At 42.2% G+C, this 25,653-nt stretch overlaps 1 protein-coding gene across 1 annotated transcript in view; it reads right to left on the bottom strand.

Annotated features, from left to right (window-relative positions):
- pdgfd (platelet derived growth factor d) overlaps positions 1–25,653 on the bottom strand; it is a gene marked incomplete at its 5' end in the record, with an annotated part of 44,588 nt that overhangs the window by 3,304 nt on the left and 15,631 nt on the right. Inside the window, 5 exons of the mRNA XM_035385646.1 lie at positions 1,988–2,202; positions 4,405–4,606; positions 5,848–5,907; positions 9,648–9,828; positions 10,550–10,736. Of these exons, the coding sequence (XP_035241537.1) occupies positions 1,988–2,202; positions 4,405–4,606; positions 5,848–5,907; positions 9,648–9,828; positions 10,550–10,736 (845 nt within the window). The remainder of the gene's footprint in view (positions 1–1,987; positions 2,203–4,404; positions 4,607–5,847; positions 5,908–9,647; positions 9,829–10,549; positions 10,737–25,653) is intronic.

Here is a 25,653-nt window from a genome sequence, read left to right as displayed (position 1 = left end):
GAGACAGATAAGATAGAGACTCTGCTGTTGTCGTGCAGTGGAGCAAACCTTTGCCTGAAGCTTTTGCCTGTATGCAGTGGGAGCAAGATACTCCTGACAAAGATTCTGACGTACTTAATTTCTGAGGTTTTGCTCAAAACAATACGTTCGATTGATATGCTCATCCACATGGTCTTCCACATCAAAGCTTTACTTTCAGAAAACGTGCCTCTGAGCAGCCAAAAAATCTTGAGTGACAGGTGTCAAATGATTTTAAGGAAATATTCAAAACAAAGCATCAACAAGCATGTGCCGACTGTTTCCCACAGAAATATTTGATTAATGGATTCAACCTGCCTGTCAATCGAGTAGCTGCCTCTAGATCCACAAGAGCAGATAGAGCAGCCACAATAACAGATGATGATTAATTCATTTTAAATCTGTTCAAAACAAAAACAACTTACTTGGCCCGCACACAGAGGCCCTGGAAATATCAAATATATCAACTCAGTTTCAAGCTTCAAACAAAAGTGCTTGTTATGGACAACTATGAGGTACACTGCACATTATTTACACTGCACATTATTTCAAACCCTTGTGACCACATTGATACATTTTTGTCTGTAGCCTCTTGTATAACAAGCCAATGTTCATTATATGTTAAAGATGACAAAATTCAATCTTCTACAAATGCAACAAGAAAACATGATCCACAAAATGGAAATCACTAATCTGACATGATATGAATCTGAGCTTCATGAAATGATGCACTTTATCAGACCAATGACCCTGCTCTGAGTATCCACAACTCATTAGAAATATTTCCTCCTCCATCTTGGATGTCAACGCCTGGAGGTGAACTTTAGAGATTAAAGTTGGGTTTCAAAGGTAGGCTACTCATGAGCTTATCTGCTGAAGAATTCATTTGTTATTTACTGGCATTCAAAAAAATGTGGATGATTTTAGATATTGGGCAAATCTTGTCTCTGGTCTGGAAATGTTGATAGGGGAGTGGAAAGGCCAGGGAGGGCCTGACTTATTGTAATGCAGAGTGAGTGTGTCTCTTACTGCTGTGGAATTTAGAGATAATATTGTAGTTTCAGAGTGAAGGGCAGCTGTGTTTTATAATAAGAAACATGAACGCTCTGATAAGAGCCGGGGAGTGAACTAGCAGACACATTCCCAGACGCCACAGGAAAGCCATGTTTGAACAAAATGGAAACCGGGACTGCTTTTCTTCTACCCTTGAGCTCCAACCACTCAGAGCCATGGCCTGCCTCATTCCAGGAAGTGAATGTGATGAAGCCAAGGAGATTGCCACACGTCTTTAGGGGTTTTTCATAAGGCAGATCTATGTAAACAGGCAGAGAAATAAGAAATAGCGGCCCTAATATTTTTGATGAACAGGAAGGCCGAGGAATATTATGGTTTATAATATAATGCTGGTTCATGCACTAAATTTGGAGGTAGCACCACGTGTAACAGTATAGCATAAGTAATCCTTTTTAATCCAGGCCAAATGTTGCCCATATGGAACCAGTTATGGTATCAGCTCTTCAGTTTCTCTGCAGTATTCTAGAGAAATGTGACATTTCCACCATGGACGTATGGGTGAATGTGGAGTTGATTACAGTGTGGATTACATGTGTGGAAATGGGTTTGGAACGTGGAAGTAGAAGTGGGATTGTGAGTGATGCTGACTGGAGATGGGGTGGTGTGGCACAGATAGAAATTGGGCTGAGGGTGGTACTGGAAAGAGGTATGGTGGGGAATTATGCTATGTTAGGGGGGGTGGGACAGGTCAGGATTCTTGTGGGGTGCAAGTATGTTAAAGGGTTGATTTTGGCTGAGAGTTGATTTGGCTGGAGGAGTTACAAAGAGCTTGGTTGTACTTTGCTGAATCATGGCTGCATGATCAGAGAGGGTATGGCAACGTAGGTCAGTTGTGTGTGTAGGTTGTAGGTGTAGATGAGAAACAGAGTGGGGTGAAGGCGATGGTTTTGAGTACCTCGTACAGCTTTTCGGTAGTCTTGCCAGGGTTGCAGGAGCAAGAGTGCCAGTCCTCTGTCCCACAAGCACAGTTTCCTCCACATCGCTGCACCAGGAGGCATCGTGGGAAAAAGACAGCGTTGGTGGCCTTCAGCTCCTCCCGCAGGTTCACAGAGAAGTTTCTCGGGGTGCAGCTGTAGCGTTTCACATCCTCATTCAGCCGGTCCAGGTCAACTAGGGGAGGGAGAAGGTGAGTGGAAAAACCTAGTCCCTCTGGAAATGCCCTGGTCTCTGTTTAGAGGGCTGACTGCCAATGAAAACACTCCATTACACCTTGGTATAAGCGTGGAAAGGTTATTTCTCCTACGGGCAACTGGATATCTATTGACTTTTTGAAGTGATATTGCTATGCATTTAATTTAATTTACTGATAAACCCACATATTTGGCTCATGTTGCTGAGATACAGTGATCCTTTTTATATCCTCATAAATTCATTCTTTCAACAGATGTTCAAACAGTACCTTCTGGGAGGCTCATTCTGTACTGGCCAGATTATCTCCAATGAACATTTGGATTAGTAATGGAAGAGAGAGGCTTCAATCACCCTTAAAATGGGTGGAGTTACCATGTGTAATTCAGTAATTAACTGGTTTGAACAAATCGCAATGTTTGTGTGGAAAGCATAGTCTTTCCACACAAACACCTCTCTCTCTCACAGGTTCATAGAAGTTGTTGATAGATTCTGTAGCTTCACTGCTTATGGAGTTTATGAAGGCTCACACTTCCTTCTCTGAGAAGGCTGCCAGTGTGTCAATGGAAGTTTAACAAAGAAAAATCTGAACAAAATCACCCAAATTTTCCACTGCTTATGCCAAGACAAATATGATTGGACAGAAAGGGAATGAAAACGCAGACAGATGGTGAACTTCACTAGCCTATGGGCATAGGCTGCATTACGGAAGGGCCAGAGGTTTAACATGACGTCAAACAACGTAATTGGACTGGGTCTGCTGCATTGAGTTCCGAGATCTAATTTTCTCATTTGCTTGAAAAATTAAGACAAATTACATTTTAATTGAGCTCTCTTAATTGTTCTGTTACTGTGGTTGCAAAGGGGGGATTGTGTTGGGGAGGGGATGAGTGGTTGAGGGGAATGTAAATTAAATGGAAAAGGGAAAAATGTGTGCTGTGGGACATTTGCAAAACTGCCTTGTCTATCAAATGGGTTCAAGAGGCCAGGTTTCACATGGCATGGGGTATTAGGAGTTCATATCCCTTGTTTATCTAGTTTGAGAAGGTATTAAAGGTTTTTTCTCTCCCCGTAATGAAAATAAAGGTAAACGCTGACCGCAGTAACATTTCTGGCTGGCTGCTCAGGCTGAATTTCCAATTAGAGCCTAGGGTCCACTCTGCATTAGGGCTTGCGGCAGCTCCTCCATCACGCACAGGGGGATCTGGGAAGGCACTGCTGGTCTGCAGTGTTTACTCAGGAAGCAGTGATCCCTCTGAAGCCCCGGCAGGAGGCCTTTGAAACCCATGCGGCCTGCGGTTGGCTCGACACGCGGGCGCACGTATAGAGAGGGGTCAGCGCGGCGAAAATACGAGGTTTCGGGTCCCTGAACACGACTTGAGATGTTTTTGTTTTTCCTCAACTGTGAAAGGGATCAAAGGGAAGCGGTCTGACAAATTAAAGCCCGGGCAGGAACAGCATGTGCAGAAAAATGGCCTGGCCAAGCCTCACACACTTCATTTGATTCATGTGAATATTTAGCTTCGCTCCTTTCTTCTATATGAAAGGTTACTGGTTACTTTGGCAGTAACAGCCATGGGTATGGTTGCCCTGGGGGCTTTACTTGGGCTGGGCTGAGGATGTCCTGAGCATGTCCTGAGCCCAACCCTTTAGGGCTTGCCTGAACTGGACACAAGCGGTACTGTTCTCCTAGCTTTAACCGCTGTCCTTAATTTTACCCAGTTAACCTGTAGAACTGGAGGAGATGAACCTTGGCTATAGGAAACCGTGACCACCCTTAGTGGCTTAACTGGCAGAATTGTAGGGGCAAATCATCCAATATTACCAGGTGGTCGAGGTTAATATTTGCCAGTGTGCAATGGCAAAGATATCCCGGGTTACAGCTGAAATTTAACACAAGTTGAAGTGAAGCTTGTGTTGTGTACCAACAAGCTATTTTATGTTCATAAATTTTTATTGAGAAGCTAATTGTTCTTATACGAGTAGACGAGTAAAACTCCCCTGGCTTAATAAAGCTATACATCACTGAGGGAGATCAAGGACCTTTCCCATTGTTCTCACCGAAAGTGGCACACAAATATGTATCGAAAGCTAACGGAGAAGAATGACCAAATAGCTGAAATCACTAACCTATTTCCTTGGACATGAGTTCTGCATGGGCACAGACTTAAAGGCGGAGCTTACTCTTGTGCTTGCGGTCATGATGGAAGGTTCTGGGCCGGTAGTGTCCAGTCTCCTTGTACAGGCTGTCCAGGTCATCCTGCCAGGAGTCTGGGTTCAGGTGCTTCAGGAGCTCCTCCACCGTGTCGAAGGCCGCGATGGTCTGGTCCAGGGCTGCAGCGGTCAGCGGGGTGTCGGTCACTGATGGGGGAAACGCGACCGGACCCTTGGGGGTGGGGGTGCAGGGCAGGAGAAGAGTTTATAAGTATATACTCCACGCATAATTTGTACTGTGAAATATGAATTATTTGTGCATGCTGTTCTTTGCAATTAATTATTTGGCTTGATGAACATCTGTCATACAGGGATTGTTTTTTTTAATTCAAAATGAATCACCAATAAATGAAACATAAATGTAAATAATTATTGGCTCCCTTGATAATGACAAGCAGAGAAATGGCTGTAAAAAAACAAATTGTACAGGCATTGAGCTGGATTTTATGCTCAAAAAATAATTACACTAATACAATTGCTCAAAAAAATTATTTTCTATAATGATGTGTTAAAATTATTGGCTGCCCTTTTTTGCAATCTCTCTGTGCACAGATAACACTGTTGAGAGGTCTTCTGTCGTGTTTCTTCAGATTAGGGATCATATTGGGGGGTTCTTTAACCATGCCTCTACATCGAATCTTTCAACCCCCTCCAGACCCTTCAGTTTGCACTTGTGGACTGACCTCTTCAATACTAATTTTTGATCAGGTTCAAGTCTGAAGACAGAGATGGGCATTGTGAAACAGTAATTTGGCGGTCAGTTAATCATGTCTCGAGTGATTTTGAGGTTTGCTTGGGGTCACTGTCTTGTGGTATGTGTGCCTCTGTATCTGTATGTCTGTACATATTTGCACTCTGTATAATGGTAAGAATTTGCATCACTGTCACCTTAAATACTGCTCATTTAGCATGACGGGCAGCGGCTGACTCTTGCAGTTGGTTATTATGAAATCAGTCATTGGATGACAGCCCATTCTAATCACAGGCCTTGTCCCTGCTCAGTATTAAGAGCACACTTAAAGTGTTCAATGACACCTTTATCAGTTCATAATGTGGGAGACATTATGGTGTAATGACTTTATTCAAATGGGAGGACAAAATGCCACCTGAGGGGAGCAGAAGATACATCTTGTCACCACAAGACAGTCATTTTCACATTTCCGTTTTGTGAAAGCTGCAATAGAGGAGAGGAGGGTGAAGGAGGGTGTATAAGACCTATAAAACTCTGAACAGGGTGAAAGACTGTATGATAATTAGACATGCCTTCAGTCCTCTCTCTCTCTCCCTCTCTCGCGTTATCTCTAATGAATTGTGCGAATCGCAGGACGAGTGTGCACGTCTCTCCCTCTCTGTGGGTGGGAGGAAGCGTGTCCGGGTCTTCATTTGTCATGGGCAGCACAGCGCAGCGCTTACCGACACTGAGATGGTGACTGCTTCCCAATTCGTTTCTGATGCCGAGGGCTGGGAGTCATCCTGGGAGAGGGGGGGTAGAACCAACAAAACAAAATAAAAGCTCAGGAATCAGACACACAAATCTGCACCCATGAGACTCAATCCGCATTGAAGGCAAGCAGTGTGAAGGGAGATGTTCCACTCTTCGCTACTCTGCTACAGAAGAAACACAGAGCGCGCCACGCATAAGGGGTTGCCAAGTTCAGTCTCAGATGGGACATGCTCTGGAATTCTGAGGTCTGCTTTGGTCAAGGGCTAATTAGTACAAGGAGTATCAGGTGACTTCAGCTCCCATCCACTCAGTGATTCCAATGATGTCATTAAACCTGAGAGAGAATGTGAAACCCCGCAATGCCGGCATCTCGCCAGGACTGAATTCTGTAATTAAAAAGACTCGGCCAACTTCCTTCAAAAATGCAATTCATATCAATGTATGCAGAGATTCTGTTTGTATCAAACATTCGTTTCTGCTTCTCTTGAGATATTTTAAGATCAGTGCATTCACAGTGTCACAGAGCACAGGCAGGAAAAACAAACTAAATTCATTAAGACAACTGTCTCCAGGGAGATTGGATTTACAGCGAAACAAAACATTAACTTAATTTTTCTGAGTGCGCAAAGTACTTCTGCATTGTGTTTTGCGAATGTAGAGATCATCGCTCGTGTTGTCATTTAGTGGAGAGACAGGGAGCAACAGTCCAGCGGAGTGAACATTTTTCCCAGATCTTTCCATGCAGAAGGTGAGCACCTTATCAATTTCTCACACAAAGGTATTACCATGACAATAAAAAAGCATTCCTGTGCCCCCCCCCCCCCCCCCCCCGTTACTCTGTGCAGTCAGTCTTCATTTGTCTAGAGAGGAAATTCATTTCTACACTAGGGAGGAGGGTGAGAAACACTTAGATATTGCAACTGCTGTTCAGATCCTTTGTTTTCCAGCTCTGAACCTAAAATAACAGCCATCAGCCAACACTATTTGGATCATATTACAGTGGTGACCGCAGTGATGGCAAAAAAGATACTGCCATTTTTTAGATTATTGTCCCATTGCTTAAAAGGCACGTTCCTTTCCAAGACCACATACGGTTTATGCAATATTGTTCATTTTTTTTTAGGGATAAAAGGTTTTTTTGCAGCAATGTGGGAAGGCTCATGAATCTGGCTTTTGTGTATATTTTCCTTTGCGAGCAATGGAACAGAAATACCTCCAGAACTCATATTGTTATATAATATGACAGGCAGACAAAACATCAAGATTATACCAATGGAATCAGATGTAATCAGTGGTTTAAAGGATGTGTCAGCTTTGTCAGAGCAGTATTGCACGTTAAACCGTGAAGCGTTAAGGAGATCTGCGTTAACGCTATCACATTTCCAAAAGCGTCAGCTGTAATTCCCATCCTGATTAAGAACCTCTTCATTACCAGGTTGTTACGTCTAAGGTTACTGCATTTCCTTTGTGCTGAGTAAAACCCCTAAATCGCGCTGAGTCGTGAAACCTGAACTAAATAAGGGGGCAAACTTCAAAGGCATCCTGTGTCCAGTTCTCATTCATGTGCAAATTCTTGGTCAGATCTGAGCTTGAGTGTTTACAGGATTCCATGACCTCAGCGAAACAGCTGGATCTAGGGTGTAATGAGTGCCCCTGGCATTGAGTCATTGTTCATTTAGTCATCTGGTGGGACCAACAATGCAAAGGAGGAGAACAAGATACACTTGCTGTGGAAAGTCCCTGCAACAAATTACCCACAAGGCATGCCTGCTTTGAGACATCATTCCTTCAGATTAAAGGGGTGAATGCACTCTGAGGAAATCTTCATTGGATGACTTTACGAGTATAATTTAACATTTCAACTTGAAAGTTATTTAAAATTTCCAGAACAAGCCAGTAAACATTGCATGCCATGAAGAGTGTTTAGTTTCATTTGTGAATTTTATGTTGGCCCTAATAGGACTGGTTTATAAGTCTAAGCCTGACCAAAGACAGTTTTTCTCCAATGTAACCAACTGTACTGCAGGTAAAAGAGCAAAGCCAAGGACAGTTTACTGAAATGTGTTCACAAGGTGACATCTCTCCCTTCCTGTTGCAGTGCCGCAAAGATATGTGAAATATTTCTTTTTCAAAAAACCTGCAACACAAAAACCAACAGCCCCTATTCTCACAAGCTGTGAATTTACCTGGTTCTATTTTCTCTTGACAACTGTACTACGGTTTCATTTGTGCTGTTGGTTTCATTCGAAACGCTTCCCATTTGACCGACAGCCAACCTGTAAGTGTTTTCAGTGGGATGGGGTTGCATCAGCCTGGCCTTAGTGACCCCCTGATCCCTGTCTGTGAACAGTGTGTACTGTCAGCAGAGAGGAGCTGAACCTGGAGAGCTCTTCCTTCTCATGCTGCGTAATGAGACTGCAGTGTTCTGAAACTTCACTTAATAATACATATCAGACAGCTGTTACAATACCTCCATGATTTAATAGAGACCTGTGCAGGCTGACGCTATTTGCGCTAACGTGTTACAAAAAAACAGCCCTGAATGCACTTTCTTTAAAACCCCCGTTTAGCAGCAGTCTCATAATTTTAGTTATGAATTTCCATTGTTAATGTCTTAAGATTTATGACCAGGACAACATTGTAATTAACTTTTATCTGTAATTATACACCCATATGTTTTCCAAATATATGTACACTCATAAATACTCAAATTATGGATATGAGGAAGGCAAGGTCACATTGTATGCACAGAAAACACTCAATCTCACGCGTAGCAAGCCAGTAGAGGAGATAACTAATAACTTGTTTTTGAGAAAGCTGACCACAATAAAAACGTCATACACTTTCTCCCATCCAGACCATTATCTTTCCTACTGTTGCTCCGTCAAACAATTGTTTGGAAGATATGATCTCTAGCATCTGCTTCTTTGCTTTTCATTCATTGCTCGTTGCATCGCTATCTTAAAAAGGTGCCTCTGAGAAAATCAAACCCTTTAAAGTAATGTGCCTGAACAGCATTGTATTCTGGAGGAGGGCAAATGAAGACTAGGATGCCATTGCTTGTTCATGAGAGATTATTTAATTTACTGTTTTAACAAGTTATGTCTTTAGTTAAACTTGTTTCTGCCACAGTATAGCTGTCACTTGAAGCAAAAGATATCACAAGACAAAGTGCAATTTTCTTTATTCAAAATAGCTTTGCTAAAACTGGAAAGGAGTGGGTGGATGAGTAATTTATTTAATAAGGGTTCCGGGCAGATGCTGTAGAACAATCGCTGACTCTTTATTTAAAGAAAAATCATCTGTTTAATTTTTAAATGACAGAAGTAATTGTCTTGTCTTATTTGTTTCTCCAACTTAATTCTAGTCTTGATTTACTTAGTGTAGTCAATTAAACAGAAATATTCAGAAAATGGTTTACTTCTAGAACCATTTGGAACAGTTGATGCATTTCTTGTGATACTACAGACACAAGAATACAGGAGAAGATAGGCTTATCATCTGGTATTAAAAACTATTCCCAATGCTAAAAAATGTATTTGTATTTGCAAAGTACATATAGTGGAGCTATTTCTGTTGCTTGGACCTTGCAGACCAATCTCTTTCAGGGCTTCCTTCCACTTAACTTTCAACACAAGAGGATAGTTAACTCTCATTATGGGATTTTCAATGATAAGTATGGCATAAACATTCACTGTTCCTGTTCTGCTGATGCTATGCCATTTACTTAAAATTCATGTTGCTAAAGAGGCACTGAAGCAGCACTTACCACTAGAGAATAGTAGAGCTTGAATCCAGGTTTGGCCACAAAGTAGTCATCTGATTTGAAAGTGACCTTGATGGTGTTGGTTTTGGAAGTTAATCTGGGAGGAGCTTCTTTGTGCCCGCACCATCTCCCCAGAATGATGGTGCTAGTCTCGGATGTGTCCTCCACTTCCACAAAGTCATATCTGTGAGCCAGGAAAGATGGGACAGGGCACAGTGGATGAGGCACGCGGAACTGTTCATTTCTCAGCCCTGTGTTTACTGAAAGCCACCGTGAGCCCAACAGTGGCAGATAAAAGGACCACAGGAATGGACTGTTTCACTCCTCTGTAAATTACCCATCTCCCCCCCCCCCCAAAAAAAGGGACTTGCTCCATCATGAATCAGATAATCTGACATAGAGGGGACATCAGTGAAGATGATTCTGGCTTGCGTGAAGATTATGCCATAAATCTCTCTTTCTCCCCCCATCTCTCTGTTCCCCTCCCTCCCCTCTACTCTTCATAAAATGCATCTCGGGGTGGTCTGAAAATCATTGATTCCTTCTCTGGTGTGTTGTCTTTTTCACAGCTAGCACTTAAACTGATGGGAGATCAGGGTCATGTCATGGTAGTAAACTGTTAATCTGCTTCCTCTATTCCCAGGGTGAAAGAAAGCCCTTGGTATTCTAAAGACCGTACTCTCGCCAGACATCTAAACAGAGGCTAGAACCATTACAGACAGCTGATTATTGTAAAAACAAAATCTCAAGGGTGGAAGGATTAAAGGAGGAAAACTTTAAGGGTACAATCTCCAGAAATCGGGATTTCAAACTCAGTTTATCAAGTTTGAGCAGCTGCTGCTGCGTTCTGCTAACGTCCCCTCCCTGTGTAACGTTGCTACGGGAATACATGATGTGTCCCTCACCTGCAGATGTCGTTCTCCGGCTCTTCCAGGCCGAAGTGACTGTCGAAATCCAGCTGTATCCGAGTGTTCTCCGGAGAGAGGAGCTTCCAGGAGAGCAGCAGGTTTCTGGGGTAGCTGTTGGGGTAGCGAGGGCTCTGAATCTGGCCACTTTCCGACACTATGATGGTCTCTTCTTTTCGGTACAAGTCTGTGAGGTGATTGCTGTCTGTTAGTGGTCACAACTTGTATAAGTTAGTGTGTTTAATCGTTGGGACACGACAAAAAAAGCATGAGACGAGAGACAACAAGAACAAGCAAAAAGCACTACACACGACAACAGTTAGCCCAGTCAATATAAACACAAGAGAAAACAAATGTTGAACTTGTCAGTCACAGCAAGATTGATTCACTAAGAATTTAGTTTAATCAGAGATTTACCACTGACTACAATATCTAATTATCAAATTAAATGTATTACTATTTTTAATTGCTCATGCAACAAAGCTTTTAAGAGGGATGTAAACTAAAAGCACAATTCTATAAAGGCATTTTAATAGAAATACAGACAACAACATGACGGGAAATGCAGACAGTATGAAATGACAGTAAAAATGGCACTCTGTGAGGTGTACATGTTTTATGAGTGGTGATAAACACAGTGTGAAGAACAGGCAGATGTATTTGTGGAGGTCTTTTAAAGCAACTTAAACTAAAGGGTTAAAAACCATGTCCTTTTCCTATGATCGTGCTGGGTATGTGGGTGGACATTTACCAAGGATCTGTAGTGTATAAATAGAAATATTTGCACCGTTTATCAGCAATGTGAAGCCTGCTGGTCATAGCTATTTTACTAAAAGTAAGAGAGACTGCTTTAAGCAGTTATTAAACAGCCAGTAAGATGGTAGTAAACGGGTAGCTTTGCCGTTTGTTTGCCACTTTTGGGTAGGAAGTCCCAAACCGCATTCAGTTTAATTGTTCATTTTAAAATTCTTAAAATGACAAACGGCAACAAATCTAAGCCTATAACATGCTCCTCAAACCAGTGGTTTCATGCAACTATTCATTTATAAAAGTCTCATTTGTCAATTAGCAACTTAGTCCATTGGTTTTGAAAGGAATTCCTTTGAAAGACTGCGATGGGGGATGAGTGGAACACACTTCAGTATATGGAAAAAAATTATTTGCAAACACATACATATTTAATGTCAAACATTTCTCATTCCAAGATAATATGTCCACTCCTTCGAACACACTCACGTTTTTGACATATATGATATACTAGCTTGCTTGCTGTACTCCCCCAGTCTATCTCACCCTGAATGAAAGTATATGTCACATTATTGCTGTGTCTCCTGTGGCAACAGAACAATATGGTTGGTCAAGAGTTGTTACTAAGGATACCCATACATGAAAGCTGGATTGCTGTGGAGAAAACCGTGAATCACACCTTCAGAAGGCAACAAACTCATCTGATTCATCCGATAACTTGGAGTGTTCCCAGACCACTTTTCTAAATGCATCATCCTTATCATTTTTTCAACAATAGCATCTGTAGCTCACAGAAAATGTTTTTAAAATGCTACTACAGTCCTTAAAGATAAACTGATATTGCCAATGGTATTGGATGGTAACCTACACAGTAGGTGTATAACAAAATAACATCAGTTGTACTATCTAGGGATCACAGCCTAGCCCCAAACCCAAACTTAACCCTAAATCAAGTTTCTGGGAATGCACATTTAGGTTAAGTAGGAGTCCATTATGCATAAAGAGGACATGTCTGATTGAGACATTGGCCAGTGAAGAGAGAGTTTGATGGAATGCACCTAATCTTTCCAAAATAAGTGAATACTACACCTTTCTGTGGGCACCTGTGACATAGCTGTGAAATTATCCTCAATACATCCAAGCCATTACATACTTATAATATTACCAAATGAACACATACAGCAAAATAGTGGCTATTTAAAACTCATCCATTGAAATTTAATTTTGAAGTTCACTGAAAACAACTGTAGCCTTTGTCTACTTAAAATTCAAAATAATATATTGCAGTGGGGTATACAGTTAAGAGTATTTGATTTTGGCCAAAGTCTGTCACCCTTCCATTCAGATCAGACAGACAGATTGGAAACGGACTGAATTCCACAGTAATTACCTCCTATAAAACTATCTGTACAACAGGAAGAGTCAAACTCAAACAGCATTTTATGGGGGCTTTCATCAGCTGAGTGATGAAAGCACTTTGTAGCCACTTCCTGAAATGTAAGGTTTTTTTTTTTTTTTGTTTTTTTTGTTTTTAAACCTTCCACTCTACACTCACACGATGTGAAACAATTGACTGTGGGTGTGTTGGTCAGAAGTCCACAAAAACACTATTAAAAATCTCTTTAAACTGCGGCCCTTTGATGGTCCCAGTTTACCGGCTCCAGGGGAGCTGATGGTTGTTTATAACCTCTGGAAATAAAATGGTGGTTCTGCCCTCTCCAGACGTGTTGTACTGCGATTTATTTACAGCGCACGGGTCACGGCGAGCTCTTTGAAATCGAATCGGCAGACCCTATTATCCTCGGCTTAAAATGCAAGAGGGTGACGTACGTGTGCACCACTCCTTTCGTCAGTTGATGCATCCACAACTGATTTCAACTGAAATCCAGATTTAAAGAATGTAATCACCTAATAGAAAACAAACAAAAACAAACAAAAGATCTCCACACATACCATACATGAGCCATACCCAGAACATCCACACTTGAAACAAATAAAAAGCTTTAGGTCCCTATACCTTCTCTAGTCTAATTAAACACTCACTCATGCCTGGGGCAGTATTTCAACAGCTGTTCTGAATTCCTACCTGAAGAACATATAGAAAAACTGAAATTACAGTATGCAGCTACTGATGATTGATCTCAACAGCACATACTGACTGTGAAAGCCTGGAAATATCCAAAAAATTTTATGTGAAGAAACTGAATTGAACATACTATCAAGTCTGTCCAAAGGATATATGGCTGTTGTGGGGGGTAATACTAGAGAAAACAAAGTAAACAAACCTTCTCTTTTAGCTATAACTACACTGCCCTGAGGCTACATCAACAGCAATCTAAAACTCTCACAGAAAGAAGTTTAATGGCCTGTCACTTTGGCAGGGGCAGAATAAACCATTTACGACTAATAGGGAAATATTACAGTTGACCACTGCCTGAGAAACCTCAGACTTCAGGACAAAACTATTCACATTTCAGACATGTAGTCCAATCAAAGTGGTAAAGTGCCCAGTTTGTTTCGCAGGAAGCTTTAGTCCCAAAGAGGACACATAATGGGTAGGAGGCTGATGGGAGCTGAGGGACTAACACAAAATCACATTAGGCACTACAGACAGAATGGCTCTTTTCAAATCAACATAAATGGCTGTGGAATTAAAATTGCAGCCTCTTTATCAAAAGTGCAAAATGTTGGTGGTGTTCGGCACTAGGGGATTATGCTTTGCAAGGGGGCCATTGTGTCTAAGGAAGGTCACTCTATTTTTCATGGTTATGGATGAATGAACTTCAGGGCAGCCTGGAAGTATGTGCCATTCTGTGCCATTTTAATGTGCGACCTCCCACAGTGACAACCCTATATCTACAGTAACTGCAGTCTGCTACAGCAGATTAGAAATGGACGAGCAGTAAAGACCTGGAGGCTGTGGGGGTGTTGGCCAAAGAATGGCCATCTGCTGACTGCAGAAAGAACCGTGCAGGTGCAATGCAAGTAGCAGGGTGGTTCCCATATAAACGGTCAGGGCTCAATCTTGTATTACTTATTCTGTGTCAAGCAATAGAAAACACTGGTGATAAAAAACGATATAATTGATTGTAAATTGAATTTACAATCATAACACGTAAAATATTTATTGCACCTGAATTGTTTATTTAACCTTACAGTGATATTGGAGTTTAGAGAATGGATTCATGTCTATGGATTCAATTACATTTAACAAACAGAATGAAAAATGAAAATTTAGTTTTTGGATTTAAGAAACACTGTTGAGTAGAAGTGAACATCTCTGTACCTAAAAACATAACCTTCAGCCATGGAAATACAGCTTTTTATTTGCCTGTCTGGCGCTTCAGTGTGCATCATAATCAAAGCTGATTTTTTTACGGTTTACGATGCACCGTGAATGGTTGAGCATTTCTGCATCGGGTGTTCCCGGGTGTTCCCGTGTCTGCCTTTTCTGCTGGCGGCTGTATTTACACTGTGCAGGGAGCCCTGGGACACTAAAAGCAGAGTTTCATTTTCAGGGCAGAGCATCCATCTGATGTTCTTTAAACGTGTTCCATCATGTCTACAAGAGGAATGAAAAAAGATGCCCATACAAGAGGATTTCTTTCTCTCGGGGGCTGTGAAATCATTCCCAGAATTCTCAAATAAGGCTGCTGCCTGCCCGACTGCTGGCCTGCGAGGCCCCTCCACGGGCGTCCCAGCGTGCCTGCGCCAAGCGGCCGCTCTCTCTGCTATTGAGAGGGGGGGAAGGAGTCAGGAAGATGAAGTGGCCTGCTTTAATGTAATTCTGTGCTCCCAGTGCGCTCAATCTGGTGGGCCAGCAGGCGGCCCGAGTCATAAAACGACACCTCTGCGAGAGTAATGGACCGGCGCTTCCCAAAGCGCTCCCCGGCCCGCCCGGCGCTCTGTGTGCCATAGCGCTGCCAACCATGCGGCTTTACAACAAGGAGCCTGCCCCTCCCCAAATTTAAAAAAATCTCTTTCGCCCTGTCCCTCTCTATCTCTCTCAAAACTGTTTAGGGTGACCAGCGATACCGCGTCCCTGAATGGGGCCTAACATCACAGGGCAATCAATGAGAGCATCTCTCCCCAAATATCAGAGATCTGCTGACACAGGCAGCATGGCTGTAATACTAACTGCATCCCCACAAGTTAAGTTTTTGTAAAAGAATTGCTTAATATTTTCACCAATAGGTCCTTTGGACTGATCCACTGAAAAAACATGGCATATTATTTCCAATATGAAAGATGGAAGGGCTAATTGTTTTGTAATTGTTCTACAATAATGTGTCTGTCTGTATTTGAACGTGGCAAACAAGTGACATCACAGCGCTGAAGTGCTCGGGCACTGTGCTGCGGGCGGAGTCTGAGACGGTGCAGAGCATGGCGTCTGTTCTCCACGGAGAGCGGATCTGTGCGCATCATGCAGCAATGCGTGTCCGATAAACTGTGTCCCCAACGCAGCTATTTAGCAAGACAAATAACTCTAATCGCACTGCTGTCAAACAGTATTACACTCTTCTGCTCGCTGCGTCTTACGCACACTCAATCATATGGCATGGTTTTTCTTTCGGGATTCTGTCTGTCATTTTAAATATTATCCATGAAATATGTCACATTTGTTGTCTGTGCAACATATTGCAATCTAAAATCTTCTATAATATATTCTCATATTGCCTCTTATTGTGCCTACAGCAAGAATAAGAAATACATATGTATAAAAGTAGCATTAATGTATTTTCCTCACGGAAACAAAGAGTAGCTGATGGGATTGTTGTCATGCTAATTGCTGGGTGTTCTTAATATAATGTTAATGTAACCTTGAGATATCTGACCTCAAACACTACAGGAGAGTGCCACTTGTTCTGGATGTAGAGGCTGTAACATATGCAGAAAATCACAGAAATCAAGTTGCATCATGGTCAGGTTGTCATTCACATGTCTCTTTTCTAATTATGTCATGACATTGAAACCCTTCAATCAATCAATCAGTCATAACACATTTGCTATAGCCATAGCCCCGCATCCTCAATGAACGACCTTGAATGTGTAATTCAGTCCTCCTGCAGGGAGATGACAATACAACCTCCTCACACCTGTTACACCATTTAAGCCATAATTATCAATCATCCATTTCAATTAGTTATTTAATTATTACTAATTAAGCACAATTCAGTGAGCAGTGTTCATGGCTATTGAGAGATATTTACCCACTTTATTCAGCAGTATCCTGCATTCAAATCAATATTTCAGTAATACTTAACAGAGTATGAAAATTGGCATATTTTCTTATGATTAAGATACAAGGAAGAATTAATTATCTAAAATACATTGAAATGAAATTTTAATGATAAATTCCTCTCCAAAAGCATTGGTAAAGCTGTTACAATGTAAAACTAATATGGGGAATACATATGTGCAAGAGTCAAATGCACTTAAAGGCTGTAATTGTGTAATTCAGGGGTTCCTTAAACCCCATATGTATTGTTTTTTTTCTGACAGTCGATCTCTCGTACAGCCACAAAATGCAGGATAAAGTACACTTTCCTGAAATAACTGAAATACCAGGATAACCAACTGGGAAAACTGGGTAATTGTTCCCTGACCCCAGGAAATTGGCCTAGTGGTTCAGAGGAACTCCGGGAAAGCATGGAAATGGAACAAATAAAACTTGGGCACTGAATATATCCACTGGCTCTAAGGTGCCTAAATGTGGAGCAAAGGTAAGGGCTTCCCATCCCACTGTTGCCAGGGGAGGGACATAGGCCTCTTCCTATCCTGATTTCCCATCCAAACCAGTACAGCTGTTGACTCGTGAGCGGGTTCCCTGAGGCTTCATGGCCCACATTTCTGATGTCCAGCTCTTTTAATCTTTCTGCACACTGTGCTGTGCTGAGGATGTTGGGGAATAACAGTGCCGTTAACCTTCTCCCCTAAGGATTCCCTCACACTCGGCCCCTGGGTGTTAGACGGAAACTTTCTGACCGAGGAGGACCCGATCTGCTAAATGCCAGAGAGCAGCCGCCAGGCCCGTCACTGCGTGATAAGCCATGCTGATCAATAACGTATCCGCGTCACCACAGGGCGGCCAAAATAGCTGTCAGGGGAGCCAGCGGGATGCAAATAGAATGTTTACAGGTTTGATGTGTTTTCATGTGGCTGCGATGAGAATCAATAGAGAGAGCGAGAGGGAAGGAAAGAGAGACATTCACATACACATAATGTCCTCATACAGATTCAAGAATAGTTGCGTTTCGTATTGCTTCAATTCATTTTCACTGAATGACTGATTGTGACAAGTCATAACTAGGGGTAGGAGATTTCACAATTTTCTCTACATGATGACAAGCTGATTTGTCTTTGGGATAACTAAGGTACTTTGTTTTATTTTATGTATTTGTTTTGGGAGCCTAAAGCCCATTTTACACCAGCAAACTTGCTTACAGGCATCGCAGAGCATTTTCTCCAGCTTTACTGCACAGAGAACACTGGGACAGGAATAAGTGAATAAGCACCCAGCAGCTATCTGTCTCCTTTCCAGCAATTATCAGGCTTTAGTCAACAGACAGGCTACACACTTTTGTTTGATAAACATTTTATTTAGCTATTCTGGGAAATGAAGACATAAAAATAGATAAAGCAAGGCAACATTTTTCCAAATTATGGCCAAAGATTGCAAAACATTTAGCCTTAAGCCTTTAGTTTTGTGTCTCTCATGTGCACGTGCTAAATGAATTTAACTCTCTTAGACTTGACACTGGCTCCAAACCAAAACAAATGAAAAAGAGATATAGGGTGAAAAGAACACAAATGCGCGATGCTCGCTTGAGAAAATGTGAGTCTCCTGCACTGTGTGAGATCTTATCTTGTAAGATACACCTGCATATGCAACTGCTTTGGCCCACAAAGAATAAATGTGTGCTGGTAGATATAGGCTATTGGTGATTTGTAGGCTGACATCAATGTGACCTTTTTGTGAGCAACTTTCATTTAGCAGACGCTCTTATCCAGAGCGACTTACTGTACACAACCTTTTTACATAGCATTTACATTGCATCCATTTATACAGCTGGATATATACTGAAGCAATGCAGGTTAAGTACCTTGCTCAAGGGTACAACGGCAGTTTATACAGCTGGATATATACTGAAGCAATGCAAGTTAAGTACCTTGCTCAAGGGTACAACGGCAGTGTCCCACCTGGGAGTCGAACCTGTGACCTTTAGGTCCTATAGGTTCATGACTGTAACCCTACCTTTCGAATTGCAGTTACAGCTGTGTTCTGCCAACAAAAGTTACCATAATTAGTTATGTTAGAACCCTTTGCCTTAAAAAGTGACTGCCATTCAACTATCAAACACACCTTAGCTTGTCGATTTCTTTGTCGTGTGCAAAAAATGACCCCGAGGACACTGCTAAAAAGACAAGCTGCTGGCTTTGTTAGAACAAGGGACTGGCCACCCCAGAGTTCAGACCTCAACATCACTGAATGTGTTTGTGATAAATTGGATCGTTTACAGGAAGCATATTTATATATGTATACTTTATAAATGTGTACCAGGTACACGGAAGTAAAGCTAATACTTTTGACTCCAAAAATGACATATCGTGAAACAAAAGCTTTAAACCATAATATGATTCACTTGCCAGCAAAGATGCAAATGACTAATGCTATCGCTAGGATGCTAGTTAAACAAACTATTGATAATATATGAAAATTTTTTAATGACATTTCAGCATTTTATCTACTGTAGGTTATTAACATAACATTGAAATGTCGGAGTGCTTCTGTAATTTTTCCACTTGAAAATAATAAAAAGAATAAAGCTGGTGAGCTGGGCTGGGATATCAGCGACGTAATTGCTTCCAACCGTAAACTGATGAATTGTTATATATTGTTGTGACTTGTAATTTTCAATAGACAAAAAATATACTATTTCCGATTACATGTTTTACAAGTGATTAAGAATGTACCAGTGAGTACTTTACTGGAGCAAATGGTCCCATATATTTTTGCAGAAACAATGAAAAATAAACATATTATATACACAGATCTACCAAAATTGTAATTCATGGCCTCAGACCCCTGCTAACTGTAAAACAGGGTGAAAGGTGTGTAATTAATTATGTACGCTTAGTGATCATGAAAAAAGAAACGCAGAAGAATAAAAGTGAGCAGCGCTAACGGTGCAGAACCAGGCCGGAGCTGTGCAGTCATGTGTGCTGAGACGGGCTGATCCCGCCCCCACCTGGGACCGGGCCAGCTGCCGCGGCTTCTGCCGCATCCCCACGTCCTCACGCACGTCCTCACGCACGTCCCCGCGCACGTCCCTGCGCACAACACGCCCCGAATCGGCCTGCGTGGGAGTACAAGCACCGCCTCACCCAGAAGGAGCGTTTCCCTGTTCCCACGAACGCAGCGTGTAGTCAAACAGCAGACACCCCGTGGAGCGAAGCCACAGGCGAGATGCCCCAGGAATAAAGAAAGCCTGCATCCTCTACAGCAGCGTAGTATGGGCTTACGCACACTATGGGGAGAGGGGTGCAGTAAACAAGGGTCGAGGGGCATGGCCTCGGGTAGCAATGGTTCAATCTGCTGGAGGCTAAAACCTCTGGTCTACTTCCCTCTCCTGAAATCTAGGGTGCTTCTTCTGCCCAGCTTTCTCTCTTTTTGCCTTGAATTCTTTTCCTGTTTGTCTCACTTTCTGTTTTGATTATCCTCACTTGTCAGAACCAAATTATAATTCTGGCTTTCAGAAATGTGATGAGTCAGAGTATCAATGTCATCAGCAAACTCACTCTCAAAAACAATGATTTTTGTTCCCTTCAGTTACCAGAGCATATGGCAAGTCTCAGTTCTACTTTACTGTTATTCTTCCTCCCTCTAGACCACCCATAGCAAGCCATTGTTCCAGCTGCTGGTTCATCTGGGAGGACTTTATCCCCAGCACTGTTACCTCCTGTTATTATTACATACCCTGTCCTCCAGACAGCATTAACAATGGTAATGGCACCTCAGAAGCATGCATTGCTCCTGTGGTAAACGAGAGAAGGAATTGTGCATGGCATAAAAACTGCAAACTGTCTTTCCCCTTCTGATGAGTCAATAATGACCCTGGTGTTGATAATTTAAAATAAAAAAACAAACCTGTAAAACGCACTTGGTCTAATCCAAACGCATTCTTGGATGAGTCAGATATGCAGTTGAAAGTTCTTCATATTGGCTAATTAATCAATTATGCTGCTTCAATATTTCGCCTTGGCCAGCGGCAGTGGTGGGTCCATCTGTTTGTTGTTAGAGTAATAAGTATTTTTGGCTATATATAACATCACTGGCCGGGAAAACGAATGATATGAAAAAGTGACAGACAGGCAATCTATATGCATGGCAAATGAAAGGGAGTTTGATAAAGCTGCATCACAGCTCATGCTGAAATGCGGAGCGGACTGGAGCGGATTGGACTGAATGCACAAGTAACACTGAGGCTCTATGCAACACCAACTGCACAGCTTAACATGTGATTAAACACACTATGTAATTGCATTTAGTGCACTGTATAGCAGGAGATCATATAGTGTAAAAATGTGAATGTCATTTAGATTTGTTTTTGCATAATAATACATTAGGAGGCAAATAATGCATGTGCATAAAAATAGCACATCTATGATGTAATGACAATTACGCTGTACTAAAAATTAACATTTCAGTTTGACAGTGAGTAAATTAAGACTAATGTTCTGTCACTTACATAACCGTCTTAGCATGAGTCGCACTTGCAGCTTCTATCTCTGTCCAATTTACACCATCACACCTTAAGTGTTTTTCATCCACACTTCCAGCTGTACCTGTGTTTCGCACTGTCTCAGGCTGCAATACTCACTGCATTTAATAAAGAAACATTTTTCAGTTTGTACCAGGAAAAAAATGTGCATGTTTTTGTATTATAAAACACACTGGGGTAGACGTGGAGTGTGTCGTTAAGGTTAACCTTTTACTTGCACTCGAACAGGAACATGACATTTGCTTTAACCCGAGCAGTCAAGCTTTGTTTCTCATCGAAATGTTTTTTTTTTTTCAGCTTGTATATTTCTTCTTAATTTTTTCTTTAATTTGTTGACTTTTGTATGTGTTTTTAATTTGACAAAGCATTACAAATGTATGTGTACAAATTTCACAAAACTGAATTTAATAAAACTACATTTTGATGTGGAAAGTAGATCAATCGCATGAGTAAATGCGTTAAAGAAAATCTCACGTTCCTGTCTGAATGTCAGTAAAACGTTAACCAAACTGATACAATATCCGGTGTCTGCTGGTCGCTCAAGATAAAATCAAAGTCTGTGAAGCACACAAAAGTATTTCAGGTTTAGGAAAAAGTTAACTAAAGCTGTGCTTCTCAAACTTTATTTCCCCAAGACCCCCCCCCCCCTCCATGTCCACGGAAATATTCCAGTCTCCCTCCCCACGGGTGACATAATAACCTGCCTGGCTGTTGTCATCGCAACTCCTTCTGTACATTTTCCAATGAAGAAATTCCCATGTTTCATAGCCAATGGCAAACATAAGTGTGACATCTACAGAAAGTAAAAAGGTTATTACATTTTATACACTATTAATTGCTTTCCTTGTGCTATTTATTTAGCTGATATTTAGATTGCTTATCTTGATATTTCGTGAGTGAAGTTTCCAGTCACCTCACAGCCTCCCTGTCTGCTCCCTGAGGCCCCATTTTGGGCCCCGGCTCCCCTGTTGAGAACCACTGAACTGAAGGCTTTAGAATATGTCTAATGTTTGCACACAATCTTGACGAATGACATTGATAGAAATATTGGTTTTGTTGAAGCGAACCCCTTTTGCACATGATAACACCTTCAGTAAATCCACCCTATCAAGTCTAGCAGAATGCCTCAGAAATCAACAAAGCCATCTTGTATGCAGAGACTGCCTGATTCCGTCAAAGCAGGTGCACTCTGACATGACCGTAGTGCAACACATCTAAGCGCGGTACTGCTCAGCGCGCTGCGTGTTGGGTCGGCCAATAGCCTTGCGTTCTCACACCTGTCAGCGGGACCAAGGGTCTCTGTTTAGCAGCTGTCCCTGGCGTTCGGCTCGCGCCCGACCGCAAGACGGCACGTTGCGAGGTGCATCAATCACCCGTCAGAGCCGCGCCGGAATATGGATATCAGCGGAAGGGGGAGGCGGCCCCGTGCGATGCTCACACTCTTCCTGACGTGTGGCTTCCTGTCAGTCAGACGGGTTTTCTCGCACCATCCTCAGGGAGTTTAGCATTCCAGCTCCGGGATCGGGGGCGGAGGAATTCTGATAAAAGTCCGCTTTTGCCGATCACCGTCGAAACACACGACTGGATTGTTTGCACACGTCCTTTGCTGAGGTTACATTCTGTAAAACATTCTGTAAACAATTTGTACAGATGAATGTTTCCCCCGGGCTGCTATTAAGTTATTGCCTCTGCTTGCGCCATTTCCCACCCAATCGTTTTAACCTTGGGTCCAGCGTTCTCACCCCATACTCAAGCCCCGCTCCGATGCATTTCTTCTAGCCGGCACTCTCTGATCCTAGCAATCCAAGCACTTCACACGTTCAGGTGCTGCAAAGGGCCCTGATTGTTTTAGCAAACTCGCTTCACAATAGCAGGCTTGTGCCCCCTCAATCTCCATGGGTCAACTCCTGTATATGTGAACGTCCTGCTCCCGAGGTTATTTTCATCCCTGGCTGGGCAAAGAGATTTTGCATTTTTTGAGCTCAGCTTTGCATGGCCAGTGTTGTGAATGTATTTTCCCTTCTGCGCCCAGTCTGTCTTAATGTTATCTTTAATCTCTTTGATCCCCCCCCCCTTAATTAAAAGAGACTTCTCTCACCCCTTCTGGACCATGATGTTCACAGGACCATAACACGCTTCTTTACGACAGTTCTTGAAACCCGGCCTATGAGTACCTCCCCACAATTTCATTCTTTCCTCAGAGAGAGTGTTGGCACTATCAAACTTGTTCCCTACTTGCCCACAGTTTCATTATGAAGGGAGAACAACTTAATCTTTCTGTCTTTTATTCATAGCCCTTTCAGCCTGATCTAAAACGGGGGATATTAATTGTGGTTGAGTTACTAAGATAAACCTCACTGACACATGGCCGATTGAGTTCCTCTGCTGTGTTTTCTGTGAGTTCCTGTCCTTGTCTTCTACTGGCAATAGAGAACTTCAGAGTGTTGCCATCTCTGCTGTACAATCCCCAATCTCTTCAGGGCGATTTAATTCGTGTCCAGTCTCAAAGTGGCCAGTGCACCCGCCTTGTCTCCGCAGCATTTGTGTTGGTATTGCAATGATGACACGGTGGTAAAGCCCATTGCATAACAATTAAGGGCCCGCTTTAGTGCTTCACCACTCAGGGAAGAGATAAGCAGCCAGACCTAAACACTTGTCATATGTTTTGCTGCTCTGTTTTTCAAAATCAGCCAGGAACGGCTTCCTGTGCTACACCCTCCCTGCACAGCCCTCCCCCAACAGGTCATTTCCAAACAGAAGGACTGGCAGGATAGCCTGTGTCCTGACATTGCTTTAATCTTGGGTCTAAACACCTGGAAAACACGGGACTCCATTGCCCCCCTGAGCCAAGTTTTGGCAGCTGAGTCGCGCACACTTCCCTCCCCCTCCCCCATCTCCTGTGCCAGTTCCATCTCTCACCCAGGGTCTGAATCGCTCCACTCCATCTGTTCCTCCCGTGTTGCAGAAGGCTTGAGCTGGAGGAGGCACTGTGGCGAACAGCTACATGTCGGGTTTCCCGAAAATCGACAGCTGTCCACTGTCCGGCTCGCAGTCCACAATGGAGGTCGTGAATCCCATTCGCTGGGATCAGTAAGTTTGGCAAGCGGCTGAAGGATTTATGAACCAGTGGTTTCCCCGTCGCTGCTGGAACCCAATCCGTGGCCAGACACATGGCAAACACCGCGGATGCTCAGAGTCGATGAGGTCAAGTTCATCGCTGCCGTTTCACAAATACCTTGCTCATTCTTCCTTGGTTTCATTCTCTCTTTAGCGATTTCCTATACTGAATGATCTCACATAAAGATTTTCCCCCCCAAATGAGTAAATTATATTCAGACCTGCATCCACAGAACTTATACAAAGACTCTGTATTTATAATTCCCATCACATACTAAAATCCCAGACTGTGGGATTCACCGAGATAATGACCTCTCATTCCAGTCAGTTCACAGAAAGAAAGAGCAGTAAACATGGCTTCCCTCTGAACAATGTAGTGCTATTTTGGCCCCAAGCTTTATAATTATTCTGTCAGCACATCACTTTGTCCTGACTCAAACTTTTCAAACCTGAGTTCCATGGTAATTAGACCTTTTAAACAGACATCAGTCGTTTGAATATATATATCAAAACCTGTGACTTAGTGCATTTGGCATTAGTTTTAAGTAAGCTACCATATCTACTGATAAATTAAAAGGGGCACCAAATCTACTGAAGTGTAATTAATACATAATGACATTAATCTGCCCAAGAGAAAGAGGAATAATATCAACAATTTAATGGAAAGGAGCATAATATCATATTTCCAGTGCAAACACAAAATGCAGTGTGGGTACCAAAAAAAGAACATGCCAAATCTAGCAATTAAATATCACATCCACCAGTGCAAGGGACACGCATTGCATCAGTATAGCAAAAAGAGTTAACTGGTTGAGTCTGCTGCCCAGTGACAGTTAACATCTATCTGCCACTTGCTCACTTTAACATATTTAACAAGGGGAAAAACATTACCATTACAGACTCCCCAGAGGAACATGGGTGGGCTCTTGCCATTGAATGTAGCATATATCAATAAAATGGACCTGACTAAAAGCCCCTTGGACTAGAAATATTTTAAAAGCAGTGAAAAAGTCCATTATGTGGTCGCTTGGGAAATGTTCACTGATGTAAGTTTCAATAAAATATGAAACTAGTGGGACTGCAGCCATTTTCTTTACATTGATGTTCAGGAATGACCCACTTCCTACAATTTTCATACAATAGTATTTTGAATATTGTGCTTGTGGGGAAAGTTTCCTTTTGTAATTTTGCTGCAATAAATCCCCTGAACTATACAAATACTTTAAAAAAATAACAAGAAAAAACAATCAACCACTTCAAAAAACTGCATTATGTAGTTGTAAATTGTGGCATATTGCAACAAAGCAGTAATGAGACTTTGTCTTTGAGTGGTGGACTAGCAGGCACCCGGCAAAAGATTAGAGTCGGTTGTATGGTGATCACATAGTGTCGACCTACCATTAACAAAAAATCCAGAGAAACACAGATGTGTGCTTCTGTGAGGAGGTAGGATAATTA

The sequence above is a fragment of the Anguilla anguilla genome, chromosome 12 (assembly GCF_013347855.1).
Source record: "Anguilla anguilla isolate fAngAng1 chromosome 12, fAngAng1.pri, whole genome shotgun sequence".
In the NCBI taxonomy this organism is placed as follows: domain Eukaryota; kingdom Metazoa; phylum Chordata; class Actinopteri; order Anguilliformes; family Anguillidae; genus Anguilla; species Anguilla anguilla.
Note: the sequence above shows the minus strand (reverse complement) of the source record. Positions and strands in the feature narration are given on the sequence as shown.